This window comes from Diospyros lotus, chromosome 8 (assembly GCF_014633365.1).
Source record: "Diospyros lotus cultivar Yz01 chromosome 8, ASM1463336v1, whole genome shotgun sequence".
NCBI classification, from domain to species: Eukaryota; Viridiplantae; Streptophyta; class Magnoliopsida; order Ericales; family Ebenaceae; genus Diospyros; species Diospyros lotus.
The window spans coordinates 3,912,596-3,930,797 of record NC_068345.1 but is presented as its reverse complement, the minus strand read 5'-3'; the positions used below and the strand labels follow the sequence as shown (position 1 = coordinate 3,930,797).

Genomic DNA, 18,202 nt, shown 5'->3' with positions numbered 1-18,202 from the left:
AAAAAGCTACAGTTCTGACATGTACGCACGTGCAAGTATAGAATAGAAGATTTCAAAGTAACCTTTTCTTATCTTTAGGAGGTGTCACTTACAGTTCAAGTGGTTTAGCTTTTATTTTTTGCAAATTTTAAGGGAGTTTGGTGAGTATTTATTTTATTATTACTTAAAAAGTTACATTACTTGTACATTATTTATGTACATTTTGAGTTACATAATACACATAAATAATATAAATACTTATCGTCTTATTAAGTCTTATTGTGGTTCAGCACCTTGGTAAGGATATTTTAAACATTGAAATATATGTACACTATGATGTATTAATAATAATTTTTTTTATTTACAAAAATGATAGTTTCAATTTATTTGTTTAAATAATAAAATAAATGAAAACTTAGAATGTGATGTGACGAGAAAGCCGCTGCTCTTCTAGCAAAGCGATTGATCTTGGTTCATGGTTAATGGGGAAAAAAATGTTATTGGTACACCTTTGTGTACATCTTGGACTACATAAAGGTGTATCAATGATAAAAAAATCCCTTATGAAGCGCTTGAGATGTATGTGAGGTGGGGGGTATTTTAGTTATAATATTTCTTTATGTAGCCCAAGATGTACAAAAGTGATGTACATCTAATGGGGATTGGGAGTCAAACCCAACCAATCCCCACCAACTTTCACGCAAATAGCAATTAGCTTTATAAAAGAGGATGTACAAATAGCTTTATAAAATTATGTAATGATCAAATTACCCCTAATTTGTTCTACCCAACACACACACTCTCTTTTCTCTGTCTCTCTCTCGCCTCGACTCTCCTCTGTCTATCTGTTTCTCTCTCTCGCCTCGCCCTCGTCGATTGCTGGAGGTTGCAGCGGTGAGGAGGTGAGGCACAGAGGCAAGAGGAGGGGGCAGAGGCAAGGAGTAAAGGGGAGACGGGAGGTGGTAAGGTTGCAATTGCTACAGGAGGCAAGACGGCGACGAGGTTGCAGGCGAAAGGGAGAGAAAGAAAGAGGGTGAACAAATTGCGATATATCACAATTTTTTAATGTCAAAATCTCGCGATATATTGTGATATATCACGTCTGTAAAGGGTTCTATGACCCTTTCTGTGCGAATAGCATGGTCATATATATATATATATATATATATACACTTACGAGTTCTGGTGGAGTGGTGGAATAGAAGCGAAAATGGAGATGAGAGCGAGGGAAGACGTTGAAAGCTTAGGGCAAGACCTAACCCCTCCGCTGCCTCCACTGGCCTTCTCTCTCCACGACGCCTCTCTCCTCTCTCACTGCTCCTCCTGCTTCTCTCCCCTCCCTACCAATCCTTTCTCCCACCATTCCCTCCTCTACTGCTCGCCTCATTGCTCTCAATCTGATTCCCTCCTCCACCTCTCCTCCGCCGAGCACCTCCTCCGCGGCCCCGCCGCCTCCTCTTCCGATCTCCGCGCCGCCCTCCGCCTCCTCCGCCGCCTGGAGCTCCTCGACCTTATTCCCCGCTCTCCGATCCGCCGCCTGGACAGAATCGGCGGATTGATGTGTAACCGCGACAAACTGATGTCCGGAGAGGACGACGACGTTTGGGCTAGGGTGAGGGACGGCGCCGAGGCCATGGCAAAGGCGAGGCAGATGCGCGACGGTTTTGAAGCGGAGGTGTCCGGAGAGTGTGTGTTGGAGGAGGCGGCGTTGTGCGCGGTGCTAACGAATGCTGTGGAGGTGCAGCTTGATGGCGGACAGGCCCTGGGGATAGCTGTGTACGATACAACCTTCTCCTGGATCAACCACAGCTGCTCCCCCAATGCTTGCTATTGGTTCTCGCGGCAGGATTGTTCCTGCTGTGACTTGAGGTTGCGCATTGTTCCAGCCATCACTGGCAGCTTTGAAGTGACGGAGAGCGGTGGTTGCAACAAGTTTGAATCCACAAGAGGTAACTCACTCTGCATTTTCTGTTTTCTTCTGTCAATTAAATATAGTTTAGTTTTATGTTTTGCATAATGGTGATGCAGTGGGTAACGCATATGGTCCGAGAATAATTGTTCGAAGCATCAGGGCAATCAACAAGGGCGAGGAGGTCTCTGTTGCATACACTGATTTATTGCAGCCTAAGGTACCTATAAATCTACAAAGACTGGCATGTTGTCTGGTTAATGGATGGTAATTAGTTTGAATTCTAGGATTATTCACCAACTATTATTTTTTAACTCGGGGATTGTCATCCTCACTGCTATGAAAATTTTGGAGACTTCTTTCTGGTTTAGTGGGACCAATATATGCAAAAGGAATACAAGAAATATAAGGTTCTCATTCTTTAATTATCTTAATATATCAGGAGTTATGGGAAGAACCGCTGAAGTTATATGTAATATTCAAGGAAGCCCTAGTGTTGTTGAAGAGTTGAAGTATGCAAGATTATCCGTAGTTCATTCCTTTGGTAAAGGTATGTGCACGAGATTGAGAGATCCTCAAAAATGAATAAATATGTAAATAAAAAAATGGAGAGATTTCTTATTTTGCTCTTTTTGCTCAAGATAGAATTTGAAAAGAGTGGAGAATTTGTATTATTTTAATGATGTAGATTTAAGATAGATTCAAATAAGTTGCATGCTCCAACCCAAACACAACCCATGGAATATGAACTTTAGCATTTGATTAGTAGATGCATAGGAACAACAATGATAGAAACATTGCGTATCTTAATATATACACATACCGTCCATGCAACTCATTAGCATGAGATTAGTGGATAAAGATGCTAACAACACTGATAGAGCCACATTCCAATAATGCCTAGGTGTAGGAAGTTCTTTGCTGAGTAGAGTGATGGAAGGGCTGGGAGGATGCTTAACCTCTGCACTAGCACGATGTTCAATGAGTACTAGTCTTCTCAAGTATAGTGTATGAAGTGATAGTAGTGAGTTGAGAAAGAGAATCTAACTCGGATTATAGTAGGCATCAAGTATATTAAGGCTGTCAAAGTTGTAAACAAGAAAACTAAGAAACCATTGGAAAGATTGGGAATGGTAGTAAAAGAAATAGAGCTTTTGGGTTTGTTAAAGGACATGGCCTGGGGTTGGTGTACTCAAGGTTGTCCCTTTTTGACAAATAATACTCCAATCTATAGTGAAGAACTCACCTTACCACTGATGTCCAAGAAATGGTATTAAGTCACTATTTGATATTCAAGGGGTTGTTGTGGCCAATTATGGATATAGTGCTGATAACTATGTCATGTTTGTGATCTTAGGATTGTGGGGATAATCCAGAGGCCCATGTCTTCATTGGACTCTCCCTTTTGTCACTAGTCAAGCCCATGCTTCATCAAGTCTAGAGAAAGGCCTCAAAAAACCTTATATCTCTAGTCTCCATTTTGCAAGTCTTTAGAAGCCTCCTCTATAGGGAGATCTTGGCTGGGGTGTAAATGAGCCAAGTTAGGCTCAATTTGGGTTCAACTCATTTACTTATGAATGTGTTTGAGCTTGGTTCCTTTATATGTTTTTATGATCATGTTTGGTTTGTTTACTTATAAACGAGCCTCATTTCGAGCTTGTTCATTAACAATAAACTATTGTATTCAAAAGATAAATATCTTCACTGGAAAAAAAAAAGAAAAAGAAATTGTTCATGTAAAGGAAAAATTGATTATATAATTAGTTAAAAAGAAAAATTAATTATATAATTATTTATATATAATATATTATATGTACTATAATATATACAATATAAGTATATTATATTTTAAACAAACAATAAACTAAATTTAAATGATTTCTAAATGAATTATGAATAATCTTGTTCATGAACATAAAACGAGTTTGTTCATGAACATAAGTGAAGTTGTTCGAGCTCAACTTATTTATTGTTTTTTGTTCAAATTTATTTGTTTAATTAATAAATGGACTCAAACCGAGCTTGTTCACGAACTGTTCACCAAATGCACGAGTTCATTTACACCTTTAATTTGGCCTTGACTCAATCTAGGCTTTCAAGGTTGGAGATAACTCATTAATTTCTAGAGTGCAACTCAACATGGTAAAGGTAACTGATAAGCCACTAGTATACCGAAGTCGACCATAATTGTTAAATCGAGATTCGAATCGAGAATCGAAATGCTTATTTTATGAATCGTGAATCGAATCGTAAGATTCGGTACACATTCTCAATTTCAACTATAAATAATATATATCCATAGAAAATAAATAATGTGTTCACTATGATCAATTCTTTTAAATATAAATAGATAAATAAACTTCTAAATATATTTTCTAAGTTTAAAATTATACCAAAAGGCAAAAGTATATTTATGTTGCCTTTAAATTCAAATTGCACCAAACCAAACCACTTTCAAAATAATAAGCTAGGAAAAAAAAAAAACCCTACAATTATAAGGTTACTAATAAACTCCATTGTCCATAATCTTCACTAGATATCAATCATCTTCATCTTCAAGTTCAAGAGCATCATTTTCATCATCTTCTTTGTTTTCAAAGATAGCCAAATCGAACGAATATTTGATTAAAGCGCACATGCAAATGAAGTCGCACGAATTGGAGGAATCGGACGAATCGTGCTATTCATGCGATTCATGGTCGATTCGTCCGATTCATAGTTGATTTTAAGGGATTTTCGATTCACCCTATAAATTCGATTTGATTCTATATGAATCGAGTCGAATCGTATGATTCGAATCGTGAATCGTACGATTCTAAGGGATTTTAGATTCACCCTATAGATTCGACTCGATTTTTACATGAATTGAGTTGAATCGTACAATTCGAATTGTGAATCGTACAATTCGAATTATGAATTGTAAGATTCTAACAACAATACCGGACCTACCAAAGACGCTACAATCAGCACATGCAGGTGTAACAACTAGCATGTGTGCATGGAGAGGGGGGTAGAATTGGAATCCGCATGTTGAGGGAATAATTAGCATGTGCAGGGGAATTCGGTTAGAGAGGAGTAGGGGAGAGGTATAAATAGGTTAGAAGAAGAGAGAGAGAGTTGGCTAGTTTTTGGTAGAGAATTCTAGAGAGTGAGGGCCTCTTGAATGCCTTGAATTGTTCTCATTCTTTGCTGGTAATTTCTAAAAGCTATTGATATTGGGTCACAATATTGGACAACTATTGGGTATCTCATCAATTTGGTATCAGAGCACTGTCGATCCTCATGGTGAACTTAACGGAGAGAGTGAGAGATTTGGAGTTGAAGATAGAGGGCATGCAAAGGGGAGTTGAAGCCATGAGAGGGGATATCCAGGCGATGGAACGAAATATGGCGATGATGGTCGAACAATTCACCTTCATGCGAACGAAGTGGGATGAGCAGGAGTGAGAAAGGAAGAGCGAGTCCAAGGAGGGAGAAGGACCTTCGAAATTCACCTTGGATTCCGAAGTAACCCTTGGAATTGTGGGCGATCGCAACTTGGAAGGAGGAATCGGGGGTGGGTGCTAATCGGAAATACGAGGAAGGAGGCTGGAGATGCCCATATTCGAAGGAGAGAACCCAGATGAATGGATTTTTCGAGCGGAGAGCTATTTTGCGGCCAATCAATTAACGGAGGAGGAGAAGATAAGACTTGGCCGCATTGTGCTTTGAAGCTGCGGCTCTGGCTTGGTTTCAATGGGAGTCAAGGCGAAGAGGAATTCGGAGTTGGGAAGGCTTGAAGCAGGGAATTATGGGCAGGTTTCACTCCACTCAAGAAGGGTCGTTGGAGGAGCGTTTCTTGGCTCTCCGGCAAGAGGGGACTGTTAAGGAGTATAGGTTGACGTTTGAGATGTTGGTTGCGTCTATGCCAGATGTTCCTAAGGCGTTTTTGGGAGGCTAATTCCTAAACGGTCTCAAACTGGAGATAAGAGCTGAGACCAAGGTGCTGCAACCCCGGGGGCTAGATCAGATCATGACAGTGGCTCAAAATATTGAGGATAAGAACACATCACTTTAGAATTGCTTCAGGGTAGCAGGACCACCAAAGAGTGGGTACCCTTTGCACCATCTGTCACCACCTAGATGTCCTCTGTACTAGCGAAGAGTTCGGGTTCCTCCCAAAAGTCTGTGACCCAAATGGGAGTCGGGAGCTTCCCTTTTAAATGGCTTAGTGAGGCTGAATGGAAGGCCAAGCATGAGAAGGGCCTTTGTTTTCGCTGCGATGAGAAATATTCAATAGGTCATAGGTGTAAGAACAAGGAGCTCCAGGTTATGAGAGGAGCAGAGGAGAGGTATAAATAGGTTAGAAGAAGAGAGACAGAGTTGGCTGGTTTTTGGTAAGAGAATTCTGGAGAGTGCCTCTTGAATGCTCTGAATTGTTCTCGTTCTTTGTTGGTAATTTCTAAAAGCTATTGATATTGGGTCACAATATTGGATAACTATCGGGTATCTCATCAGTAACATAGTTGGAGACCTCACTTCTGCTGCATGGTGGAGATAATTTATGATGAATGCAGCACTATTGGAGAGTTCTACTGATCTAGCTATGGAGGTGCTGTAACTCTATGGGTGACGTCAATGCAGAGCACCCTTGCAAGGTTCTCCAATAATAGGACACTGAAAATGGTACTTTTTCTCAATTGAGTCTTGATCTCTAGAGGGGGAGATTACGGAGATGCATGTGCCACCCCCATGAGGCTGGCACTTGGAGAAACATTATAGAGTTCAATTCATGGAAAGAGAGGTTGAACATTCATGTGCCATGTCAAAGAAGCTAATATTTGGAGTCATGATGAGCGCAATCCTTAGAGAATGTGGCACCCCAAGACACTGGCACTTGGAGAAACATTATAAAGAGTTTGATCTGTGGAAAGAGAGATTGGAGACTCATGTGCCATGTCAAAAAGTTAGCATTTGGACAGTCATGATGAGCTCAATCCCTGGTGAAGAGGTAGGTTGTTGATATCTAATGTGCCGCCTTAGCATATAAAAACATGCCCCCTAGTGAATAGGTTGTTGATATCTAGTTTTAATTCCATTAGGTGAGGTCAGCTACATGATTTGAACTTTTCAACCATGTCTATCCATGGCCAGAGAAGAAGTCAACAAGGCACTAGTAGAAATGCCTTTGACCAATCCATCCAATGTATGCTCTTATTCACGGCCTAGCTAGATACTCAATGGTTATGTGAATACTAACTTCTACAATTCTGTCCCCATGTGTCAGTGCTGTGAAGAAATAGCCTATTAATATTGTTACTTCTTGCTCATGGTGCCTGAACATGGGTTGTCATCAACCTTGCAGTTATCTTGGTGAGATGAAGCTTTCCCATTGTTGGTATTGATTTTCTAAATGCCATTGCATAATCTATTTTCCCTCTTAATTTGCAGGCAGTGAGGCAATCAGAGTTATGGTTAAAGTATCGGTTTATTTGCTCCTGTCAGCGATGTTGTGCTTGGCCTCCAACTTATGTGGATCATATGTTGCAGGTCAGTCCTAATAAATTACTGTTGCTGATTTATTTGTATCTTGGTGATGCACGTCAAAATTTGGCTTTTCTTTTCCTAGTTCAATCGTTCTTTGCTCTGTTTCAACTTTGTGCCTTGCTAGTTCTAGCTGACAGGTATATGCTGCTAATGGAGGTTTGGCCTCATTTATTTGCACAGAAGCAATTAGTTAAGATCCCTGTTAATTTTCTTTTGGTGGTTTAACTATTTCACTTGGAAATATACTAATGAATTTTGTTTTCCATCTTTTGCTGTCAATTCCTCTTCTTATTTTATGTTCCTGTATATTCTTCTCCATCAAGTTCCACTTTTCCTGGTAATATCCTTTAATAAATTATTTTTTCTCTTTGACTTCTTGTGGTATGGGGAATTCTTCTTAATATCGTGTATCAAACTAGAAATTTTGTTTATTCATGTCACAGGTAATCAGTCCCTTCTACATCATTATCTTTCGGCATGTTTTTATTTCCTTAATTTTTTGTCTCTATGTTCAGTTTGTTATCTAGCTATGTTGGAAACTGCTAGTCATGGTGACCATATCCTCTCATCTCATGTTAATATTTTGTACTTCACATGATATTCTCATGTGAGAATTAACTATGTCCAAAATTAAATTCAACTTAATTTTGCAAATTAGCATTGACATGTTCAATCATTTTGGTGGCTAGGAAATTTATGCTGTTAATTATGATGGTGCCAACTCGAGTTTTGTTCAGAACTTCCACAGAAAAGAAGCACTTGAAAATTTGAGTGATCGTGTAGATGATGCTGTAGCTGAATATTTGACGCTTGGTAATCCCAAATCTTGCTGTGAGAAGCTTGAGAATTTGTTGATTCATGGTAATGATGGACAATTTGAATCAAAAAAAGAAAAAGAAAAGCAGCAATATTGGTTGCATCCACTCCACCATCTCTCATTGAGTGCCTATACCACACTGGCGTCTGCCTATAAAACCTGTGCAACTGATTTGTTAGCTCTTGATCCTGAAATGGACAAACATCTTCTGGAAGCTTTCGATATGAGTAGAACCGGTTCTGCATACTCCTTATTGCTTGCTGGTGCAACCCATCATCTATTTCTGTCTGAATCTTCTCTTATTCTCTCTGTTGCAAAATTCTGGACTAGTGCAGGGGAGTCCTTAATTGATGTTGCAAGAAGCCCTGCATGGAAATTGCTTGCAAAACAGGGGTTAGCCATTGCAGAGCTTTCATCTCCTTGTAGTTACAAATTCTGCAAGTGCGTACTGGTGGAGAAGTTTGGAGCAGACTTTGCTTTTAGTCAATCTCAAAGTGTAGTATTGGAGGACATATCTAGGGAGTTCCTTAGTTGTATCAGAAATATTACACCACAGGTCTGGAATTTTCTGATTCATCAGGACTTATACTTGAAACTAATTAAAGATCCCCTTGATTTCAGATGGCACGGGGCTACCAATTCTTACAGAATATTGGGTACTGAAAGGCATGTAGGTGAGTCAGATTCAGAAGGCAGTCTTTATAGAGGTGAAGAACATATCTGGATAAACCAAGAAAATATACTTATCTTTCGGCTTGGTGTTCATTGCCTTCTATATGGGGGTCTTTTATCATACAGATTTTGTGGAAAATAATCTCATTTGGCTCAGTGCATTCAGACCTTCTTCACAAAGTGATTTTATCCATTTGTTTGCCGAACAAATTGAGAAGAAATGAACATGTTTCAGGGACTGTCAAATTGTTTGCCTGTAGCCTGAGCTGCAAACTTGAATTCTGGCTTTTCTGCTTTTGTTGATCCATATTCCTGGAAACTTCTGCTTCAAAATAAATTTCAATATCTACTTTCCAGGAATATTGAAATTTATTTTGAAGCAGAAGTGGAAGAACCAATGAAGATTAGTGATGTATATGTATAATGATTTCTTATTACCAGAAGATTTTTTGGAAAAGGGTTTCTGTTGGCTAAACTCTACAACCCCCTGGTAATACTAGGCCAACTGGACTTAAAATGGCCATGCAACTTTGATTTTCAAAAATGAATGATATGCTTAGCATGGAAGATTGGATTTATATGTGCACCTGCGAAATCATCTGGGCATGGATCTCCATTGCAGGTAAGCCTTTTATTAAACTCTGTTCCTGTAGTGTTTACCAACAGAGACAAATGTAAAAAACCGATTCATGATAATCAAATTCATTAAGCAAATTTGCTGCTATTTGATTTATATTCTACAGAATGTATTGATTATAACCAATATCAAGCCGGACTTCTATGTGTAATGTTTGAAACAGCCTCAACCAGTCTAACTTCAAAGACAGATTGAGCAGGCCATTGTGGCCTTGGTTGGCCCACAAGTTAGCGTCTTGGGTGTTTGATCTATTTAGCTATGACTAAGGTACTAACTACTTGGGCTTGAGTATCAAACTAATCCAATAATTTCTCAAGCTTTGATTGATGCCTTGCTCAAGCTGGTCCAACTTAACATATGCTTCAGTTGTATTCTGTGTAGTGTATGATATATAAATATATCCATGTCTGTGACCAACAAAAAATATTTTCGAGATGCTATAGAAGTAGGATAGATATATTTTGCATCCCACATGGCTGTCATGACCCTAGGATACAATGGTCATTAAACATGTGTCAATTACTGATTTGTATTTTTCTTGTATTTCTTTAGTTACATTTCTGTTTTAGATGAGAAGTTGTAATACTTTCAGTTACAAATGATAACTGAAAGCACTAACAATAAGAGTAGCTATATAAGCTACCCATGAGGCTCTTTTGGAGGGTATTAAGTAATAATTGATTGAATGCTTCTCTGTCTTCGGTTCTCTCCCAAATTTCTCTCTCGCATCTTTGTGCTCTTCTCTCCCTTCCTCTCTGTTCTACTTCTATTCTTGTTGTCTCCCTCCAATTCCTCTCTCTCTCTCTCCCGAACTCTTCTCAATTTTCCATCTAATCCCCAGCCAAACCCTAGGATCATAACATTTGGCATTAGAGCCAACGATTCTTGGCGATGATCTGGAAGTTTTTAGCAGTAACCAAGGCGATTTAGTGCAACTAAGCCTGGCGGAATTCTAGTGAATTGTAGACGAAGCCGATTCTGTATTCTGATCTGACTTGAATTTTGAAGGCGAAGCATGTGGTAGCTTTGTGGATGTGAATTTCGCTAAGTCTCGGCAACTACATCATTTAATCCGAAGTGGTTTGAAATTGAAAGATGGAGCAACATCAAGTGGTAATGGTCGAGCTCAGGTAATATTCTTGTTCCAATTTGGAAGGCGAAGCGGGACAGGGGAGTTCCGACAGAGACTCCAAGAAGATTGCAGCAGAGCTGATGATTTCGAAGCCAATGGTTGGTGTTGGGTAAGAAGTAGACGCAGGCTTGGGGCGATCTTGAATCTATAGCGGTCGTGAGCAGCTACAAGCAAGTCCAACAATTGGCAAACCCGTAGCTGTTAGGTTCGGAATTTGAAGGCGAATTTTGGTTTGGTTCGACAGTGATTCTTGATGGTGATAAATTTGATCCTTGACGATGATTCTTGGTTCGACTTGAAGACAATGAAGAGCCTGTTGATTCTCCACAGTAGTAATTATGGCGATCAAAGCATCAAATTGACAGGCGACTCTTGCTCTAGATCTCAATGGATTTCGTTTGAGGTGGAATTGATTTGCAAGGCGAAGCTGTGGAAGCAAACTTCGGCTTGAAATTGAAGACGATGCTGGCTAGGAAAGTTTTGGCTTCATCAAAGTAGATTGTAAACAAGCAGTGATTTTCAAATGAATTCAGCACATTCAAGAATTCTGACGTAGTTATGCAACGGAAGTAGTTCAGAAGCAAGTCATGGACATAAGATTTGAGGAAACATGCACTAAAATAAATAGACAGTTGGATGAAATTATGATTATGGTGGCCAACCAATTTCAAATTAGCCTTCCAGCGAAGTTACTTTCCAAGCAGAATTTGGATTTGATTATCCAGAGAAGGAGATTAGAGCCGATGACAAGTGGAGATCTTGGCGTTACTCGTCCATGGAGTCAGCTTCCAGAGATAAAGGAAAGCTTAAGATCCACAGTAGGACCAATTCGAGCAAGCATCGGAAGCATACCTAATTCTCACAGTTAGCAGACAATAGGTGGAGTAAAATTAAATCAGGTCGGAGGTGAGAGAGGTAATGAAGAACTCAACAACCTAAAACAAGAGGGCTCAATAAGAGATTATAAGGTCAAGTTTGAGGAATGAAAGCGTTGATGCTCAACTCCCATCTGACCTTGAATGAGTCTTACTTTGTGTCGAAATTTAGTAATGGTCTCAACGATATGTTGAGGCCTATGGTGAAGATGTGTTGTCCTATTACGGTGGAACAAGCGACAAAGAAGGCAAGGTTGCAAGAATTGGGACTAGATGCCATTTGCAGAAAGCATGGGATGCCGCCTGGAAGTTATCTTAAGAGTAGCCAACAAAACAAAGGTATTTTTATGGCTAACCCTAGTTTGCAGCAAGAAGTTGATAAAGCAACTGAAGCGAATCAGGCAATTCCAGATGCCAAGGAAGGGCGGGCATATATTGGAGATGGCAATGTGACACTAATGAAGGAGAAGTTGGTTGAAGAAGAACCGTTGGTGAATGAAAGCAAGCTGGAAACAACTCAGGAGGAACAGAGGATACAATTGAAGCAAGATGAATGGAAGAAATGTGATGAGTCTAGGAAGATTGTGGAAGGGGTTTTTGTTGTTTTGCTTGTTCAAATTCCTGTTGGAGAGTGGCAACATCAAATCTAGTTTTGGCCTGCAGAGCAATTTGAATTCCTGTTTACTATTGGAGATGATATGGTGGAAGGTATGATCGGTCAAATAAAATTAATTCTGATAGCAATAGGGAATGGGTGGATGGCTGAATTAGGTGTTGCAACAAATCATAATACTATTGTTTTTGGAGAAAAAGAAATGGGAAGGCAAAGGAAAAGGAAACCAAGAGCTAAGAACCAGAAAATGCGAAGAAGAAACTAGATAGTGAAGATTTGAATTGGATAAAGTAATTTCTTTTGAGGGGAGGCATGCAGAATCAATGGCCAAAATCATTTCAGAACCTTATTGTGATTTCCTGGGGACAATAAATCTTTTAAAGAGAGGGGATTGTCATGACCCTAAGATACAATGGTCATTAAGCATGTGACAATTACTGATTTGTATTTTTCTTATATTTCTTTAGTTACATTTTTGTTTTAGATGAGAAGTTGTAATATTTTTTATTAAAAATGATAATTGAAAGCACTAACAGTAAGAGTAGCTATATAAGCTACCCAAAAGGCTCTTTTGGAGGATATTAAGTAATAATTGATTGAATACTTCTCTCCCTTCAGTTCTCTCTCAGGTTTCTCTCTCTCATCTTTGTGCTCTTCTTCCCTTCCTCTCTGTTCTATTTTTATTCTTGTTGTCTCCCTCCAATTCCTCTCTTTCTCTCTCGATTTCTTTTCAATTTTCCATCTAAACCCTAAGCAAACCCTAGGGTCATAACAATGGCTTATTATAATTGGAGGTTGTTGGAATAATCCCCAGCTCTGAATCACTCAATCACACTTTAATTCACGACCGAAACACTCCCTGAATCACTCACTCGAAACACACACAAGATTTTCGATAAATCAAAGAACAGATCAACAAACAAACAATCAAAAACACCAAGAATTTTATCCCGGTTCGGTCTTTTGCAAGACCTACATCCAGACTGCCCTAGGCGCTTTTATCTTCACTATCTTGAATGAACTTGAAAGGATTACATGCACTAATCTATCTCTCCAGCCTTGTACACAGAACTGCTGAGAGTTTTCCCTACCAAACTACAAAGATATACCCTCTTTAAGTATTCCAGTAGAAACCAACGCATATTCCTCTCTTTCTCTCTTCCCAAGACAGAATAAAAGCATACTCCTAAAGTTAACACCCGACCTCTATTTATACAACATAGAGGCGGTAACAGAATGCTATAAAAAACAATCTATTGGCAGTTACAACTAACTAACCGATCAACAAAATTGCTAACTAACCATTCTAGAAACAAACCTTCTAGAATAAAACAAGTGATATACAAATGCTTAACAGTAGAAAGAAAAACAACTCTCTCAAGATATACAAGCTAATCTAATTCAAGTGATTTACAACAGAGGTCCCCATTGTTTCTGGTACAAGAGTTCTTATAAAAATGGAAAATGTCCTGACATTAAGGGACTTTTGAAGTAGTTGGTTTACATAATTGGAAGTAACCAATTAGGTATTGCATGAGTCCCTAGTCTCCTTTTGGAATGAAAACTTTAAAATTTGGAATTCATTTGTAATGAATTTTACATAGAATTTATTTATAAATGAATTTTTTGTTTGGAATGACACAACTTAAAATATGGAATTCAATTGAATTTTACAAATTTATGTTTGGAATGAATCTAGAATTGGAGTTTGGGTTCTTCTTATTTCTTCAAAGACTCTTGATGTAATAACCTTGTTAAAGTAAAGATAAAAAACTAGTTATGCCAAAAAAAGAAGAGCATATATACATATTTTTATATTCTGTAATTTATACATATATATATTAAATTTCAAAATTAATTATGGAATTAGGAATTAACTAAATTTCTTATATTCAATATTTTAAATAAAATTAAATATGAATAAAATAAAGAGCTAGAATAAAAAATTATGCCCAAAAATGTTGGTGGAATTCATTCGTTCGTTCCAAACAAGGGTAAGAATCAACAAACATCTAATTTGAGTACCTTTTCTAGGGTAAACATTAATTAAAAAAATATGAAGAGTTATAATGGAAGTGATTGAGCTAAAAAATTGGTTCTAGAGATATAATAATATACAACATGCCTAGCCTTCTATCTCATTACGCGGGATCAACTATATGACACAATTTTAGGTTGTCAACCATTTCTATTTATGACCCTTATCTTGTATATAACTGATTTATACCTAAGTGTCTCCTGTTAAATTTTTCTTAATTCTCTATCATACCAATGTTCCATTCCATCCACTATTATCACATAAGCCTCTTTATCTTTTTCTCACATGATCAAATCATTTTAATTATGCCTTTAAGCATCATATCTTATAGGAGTTGCTCCAACCTTATTTAACCTCATTTTTAATTTTGTCTTTTTATCTACGGTTACATATCTATCTTAACATTCTCATTTCTATTACTTATATTTTGCACACATTGGCACTTTATTGCCTAAGATATAGTAATGTAAGAGGTGGACCCAGTGCCAAGGCTCCTACATTGTTGGCTCTGGGGAAGGTTAATCATATGCAACCTTTCCCTTGCTTAGCAAAGATGTAGTTTCCAAACTTGAACTTGTGACCTATAGGTTACAATAAAGTAATCTTACTATTGCGCCAAGACTTACCTTCCTAACAAACAATAATATCAAAAAGATAAAATTATTTCAAGCACCAACAAAGTTGGAAGCGTCCTTGGATATTTCTCAACATTTCTTTGTTAATATCATCATTTATTGACTAAATCATTTTGCTAACTTCTTTGGGCTTTTGATTCATTAGTAAATTACATTTGTCGACCTTGAGGTTTGGTGAAAAGGAAGTACCCTCGACGTTGCAGCAATGACATGGACCTCTCATTTTGTTTAAATAGAGTAAATTGACTGTTTTACCCCCCCCCCCCCCCCCCCCCCCACACACACACACACACACACACCACCCAAAAGCTATGAAGAAAGGCTTGGATAGCTCGCTCTCACTCTCTCTTTATCTTTTTTACTATCTCTCCTTAGTTCAACAATGAAATAGGAGGGAGAAAAAGATTGGTCGAAGAAGGAGAGGAAGGGAAAAAAGATGAGATGAGATGATAGAAAGAGATTGGCTAGAGTCCTCTTGTAGCAACAATCGATGGTGGTGGTGATGCTTGTCTTTCACGACGGCAAGCTTTCTCTTTTTAGGAAAGTTTCTCTTAGAGATGTTAAAAGGGTCGGCCCGGCCCGGCCCGAGTCGGCCCACGGGCTTTTTAAAAGGGCCGGGCCGGCCCTTTTACTAAAAGGGATGGGCCCGGGCCCTTTTGCCATTGATAGGGCCCGGCCCGGCCCACGGCCCCCCTACAAAGGGGCCGGGCCGTGGGCTAGAGGGCTGGGCTGGGCCCGACCCTTTTTTTTTCTATTTTTTAAATAATTTTTTTTAAAATAATACATATAATATATACATATATAAATATCAAAATAATACATATATAAAAATTATTTTTTTTCTTTTAAAAATATTTTTCATCTTAATTCTTAAGTTTTAAATATTATTTCATCATTTTATATTTCAAAATTCTATATGTCTTATAATTTTTTTTGTGAATTGATATGAAAAATAATAAATTGATGGTTATTATTTATATATATTGTGAAATTAAATTTTTTAGAATCCAATATCAATAATTATTAAAGAATAACAAAATAAAATAAAAAAGTAAGGGCCTAAATGATTGGCCCATAAGGGCCTCATGGGCCCGGCCCAACGGGCCATGGGTTGGGCCGGGCCGTGGGCCCAATTTCTTTGGCCCGGCCCAGCCCCTTTTGAACAGTAACGGGCCGGGCTGGGCAGGGTGGCCCGCGGGCCGCCCGGCCCTTTTGACACCTCTAGTTTCTCTCTCTCTCTCTTGCGTAGGTAGAATGAGTTAAGCCCCATCAAGATGGGATTTTTACCATGGATGAAGGGTTGAACCCTTCTCCCTCCCTCTAGGAAAGGAACACAACTATCACTAGGTTACAATCTATAGAACGTGATAGATGGGTTCCAATCAAGAACCTAGCCATTTTTAGTATGGCCGAGTGAGTTGAGCCCCATTGAGATGGGATTTCTACCATGGATGAAGGGTTGAACCCCTCTCTCTCTCTCTAGGAAGGGAACCCAATTATTGACTTTGATGCATGGAAATACCGAAATGATTCCATTTTGGCATTTCTGAAATGTTTCCTACCTTGAAATGCCAGGAAACACCTAAAAATGTTTTCAAGCCATTTCTATAATTTTGGAAACACGTTTTGTTCAACGATTATGTTAGAGACAAAAGCAATTTCATCTCTGTTATCTCGGCGACCGCATTAGTGATAGAAATAACTTGTGTTTATATTTGTTTGAATGAATAATGAAATTTATGTTCATGTATGATTGAATAATTATTTTTTATAAGGCACCTATATTTTTTTATTTACACATTTCTCCCATGTTTTTGTTTTCTAATTTTTTGAAAAATGTCATTTCCCCATTTTTGTTTTGTATCATACTCAGTTCCTGTTTTCGTTTCCGTGCAACCTAGATTATTGATTGGTTCCAATCTTTCGAACTCGACTCACACTAAGGGAGAAAGTGATACAAGGTTAATGAAGAGAAGAGAGGTTCCTATTATTTTTTAAAAGTCAGGGTACTTCCTGCCTTTTCACCAAACCTCGGGGTTGTCTAGTATAATTTACCATGAATTAGTTAAAGACTGTTGCATCACATTTGATCAATAGGCATTACCCTAGGTTGTTTTTCCCCCGCAACCCAACTTTCAAGAGGGTTAATGATAAAAATAGTACCCATCATGCTATGATATACTTTGGATTATTTGTGAAGGCTTAGAAGGTTGGTTGTTTTTCCCCCGCAACCCAACTTTCAAGAGGGTTAATGATAAAAATAGTACCCATCATGCTATGATATACTTTGGATTATTTGTGAAGGCTTAGAAGGTTGGGTTTGGTTTTCGTGATTTTTTTTTTTTTTTTTAAAGTCGGGTTCAGTTGCCTCTAACTAATCAGTCTGAGATAAAGTCCTCTCTGTTGACTCCCAAAATTAAAACTGGTGGTTCATATTCATAGCCATCCACAGCCCTTCTAATGTGTTGTATTTACATCCCATGGATCACATATACCACCTATTGAATGTCTATTTCAGCCTCAAAGAAGGGCCTTTTTGAGTGTTTGAATGGTAGGTTTAGTGGATTAGTGGATTCCTGACATGAAGCTGCTGGTAGGTTTAGTGGATTCATGACATGAAACTGCTCGAGTTCGACATGCAAAACAAAGTATAGGTCCTACCAGTGGCCATAGCACAATATCTAAATGAACACACATCTATAGATCTCTATTTCTCCAAGAAAGTCAAAACATATGAGCGTAAAAAGTATGGTGATTTGATGAGGTAGTCAAATTTCGAGTATAGATATTTGCCCGGTCAAGCATAAATTGATGCTAAGATTAGCCCCTAATATTGATGCAATCTTAGATAAATCTGTCACATGTGAAAATCCTAGCACTAGGATGAAGCTATCTGACAACAACTTAACTGCTACATTCAACTTGACGACAACTAGACTTTTGCAGTTCCAACTTGTTGAGGCACTCGAGTAGGGATCAAAGCTATCTTGTTTTGTTTATAGTGATTCACCGTCTCCCACTCTTTAAGAGACGCCCATCTTGTCTGGATTATGAGTATTTCTTTGTCCTTGATTGGAGTGTCTGAATACAATTCCTTACTATGATGCTTTATAGGACATACTTTGAATGCATAGAACACACAAACGAAAGCCCTCAAAGGATTCATTTGTTTGTCAAATGCCAAGAATCCCAAAATTAGGCAAATTTTTGGACATTGGTCCGATGTTTATTGGAGCTACTTTGCATTGTGTGGATGTTGTAATGCTTTTTCGTATAAGCTTTTCATCATGCTTCCCAGAATGAGATGTTTTCTTCAGACATGTTTATGGTTCACATCACACATCTTTTCAAAGTTCAGGGGATTTTGTT

At 38.3% G+C, this 18,202-nt stretch overlaps 1 protein-coding gene across 1 annotated transcript; it reads left to right on the top strand.

Moving 5' to 3' along the window:
- The first annotated feature begins 1,177 nt into the window (after nt 1-1,177).
- Nucleotides 1,178-9,999, top strand: LOC127808247 (protein SET DOMAIN GROUP 41). The gene is made up of 4 exons (XM_052346698.1): nt 1,178-1,928; nt 2,008-2,108; nt 7,319-7,417; nt 8,104-9,999. The coding sequence occupies exons 1-4, from the start codon at nt 1,190-1,192 to the stop codon at nt 9,043-9,045; spliced, it is 1,881 nt and encodes a 626-aa protein (XP_052202658.1). The 5' UTR covers nt 1,178-1,189; the 3' UTR covers nt 9,046-9,999.
- Nucleotides 10,000-18,202: the final 8,203 nt, after the last annotated feature.

Excerpts from the sequence above, each read along its gene's own strand:
- LOC127808247 (XM_052346698.1), top strand. The coding sequence starts at position 1,190 with ATGGAGATGAGAGCGAGGGAAGACGTTGAAAGCTTAGGGCAAGACCTA. Across the intron at positions 1,929-2,007 it reads CAAGTTTGAATCCACAAGAG|TGGGTAACGCATATGGTCCG; the intron begins GTAACTCACTCT and ends ATGGTGATGCAG. Across the intron at positions 2,109-7,318 it reads CTGATTTATTGCAGCCTAAG|GCAGTGAGGCAATCAGAGTT; the intron begins GTACCTATAAAT and ends CTTAATTTGCAG.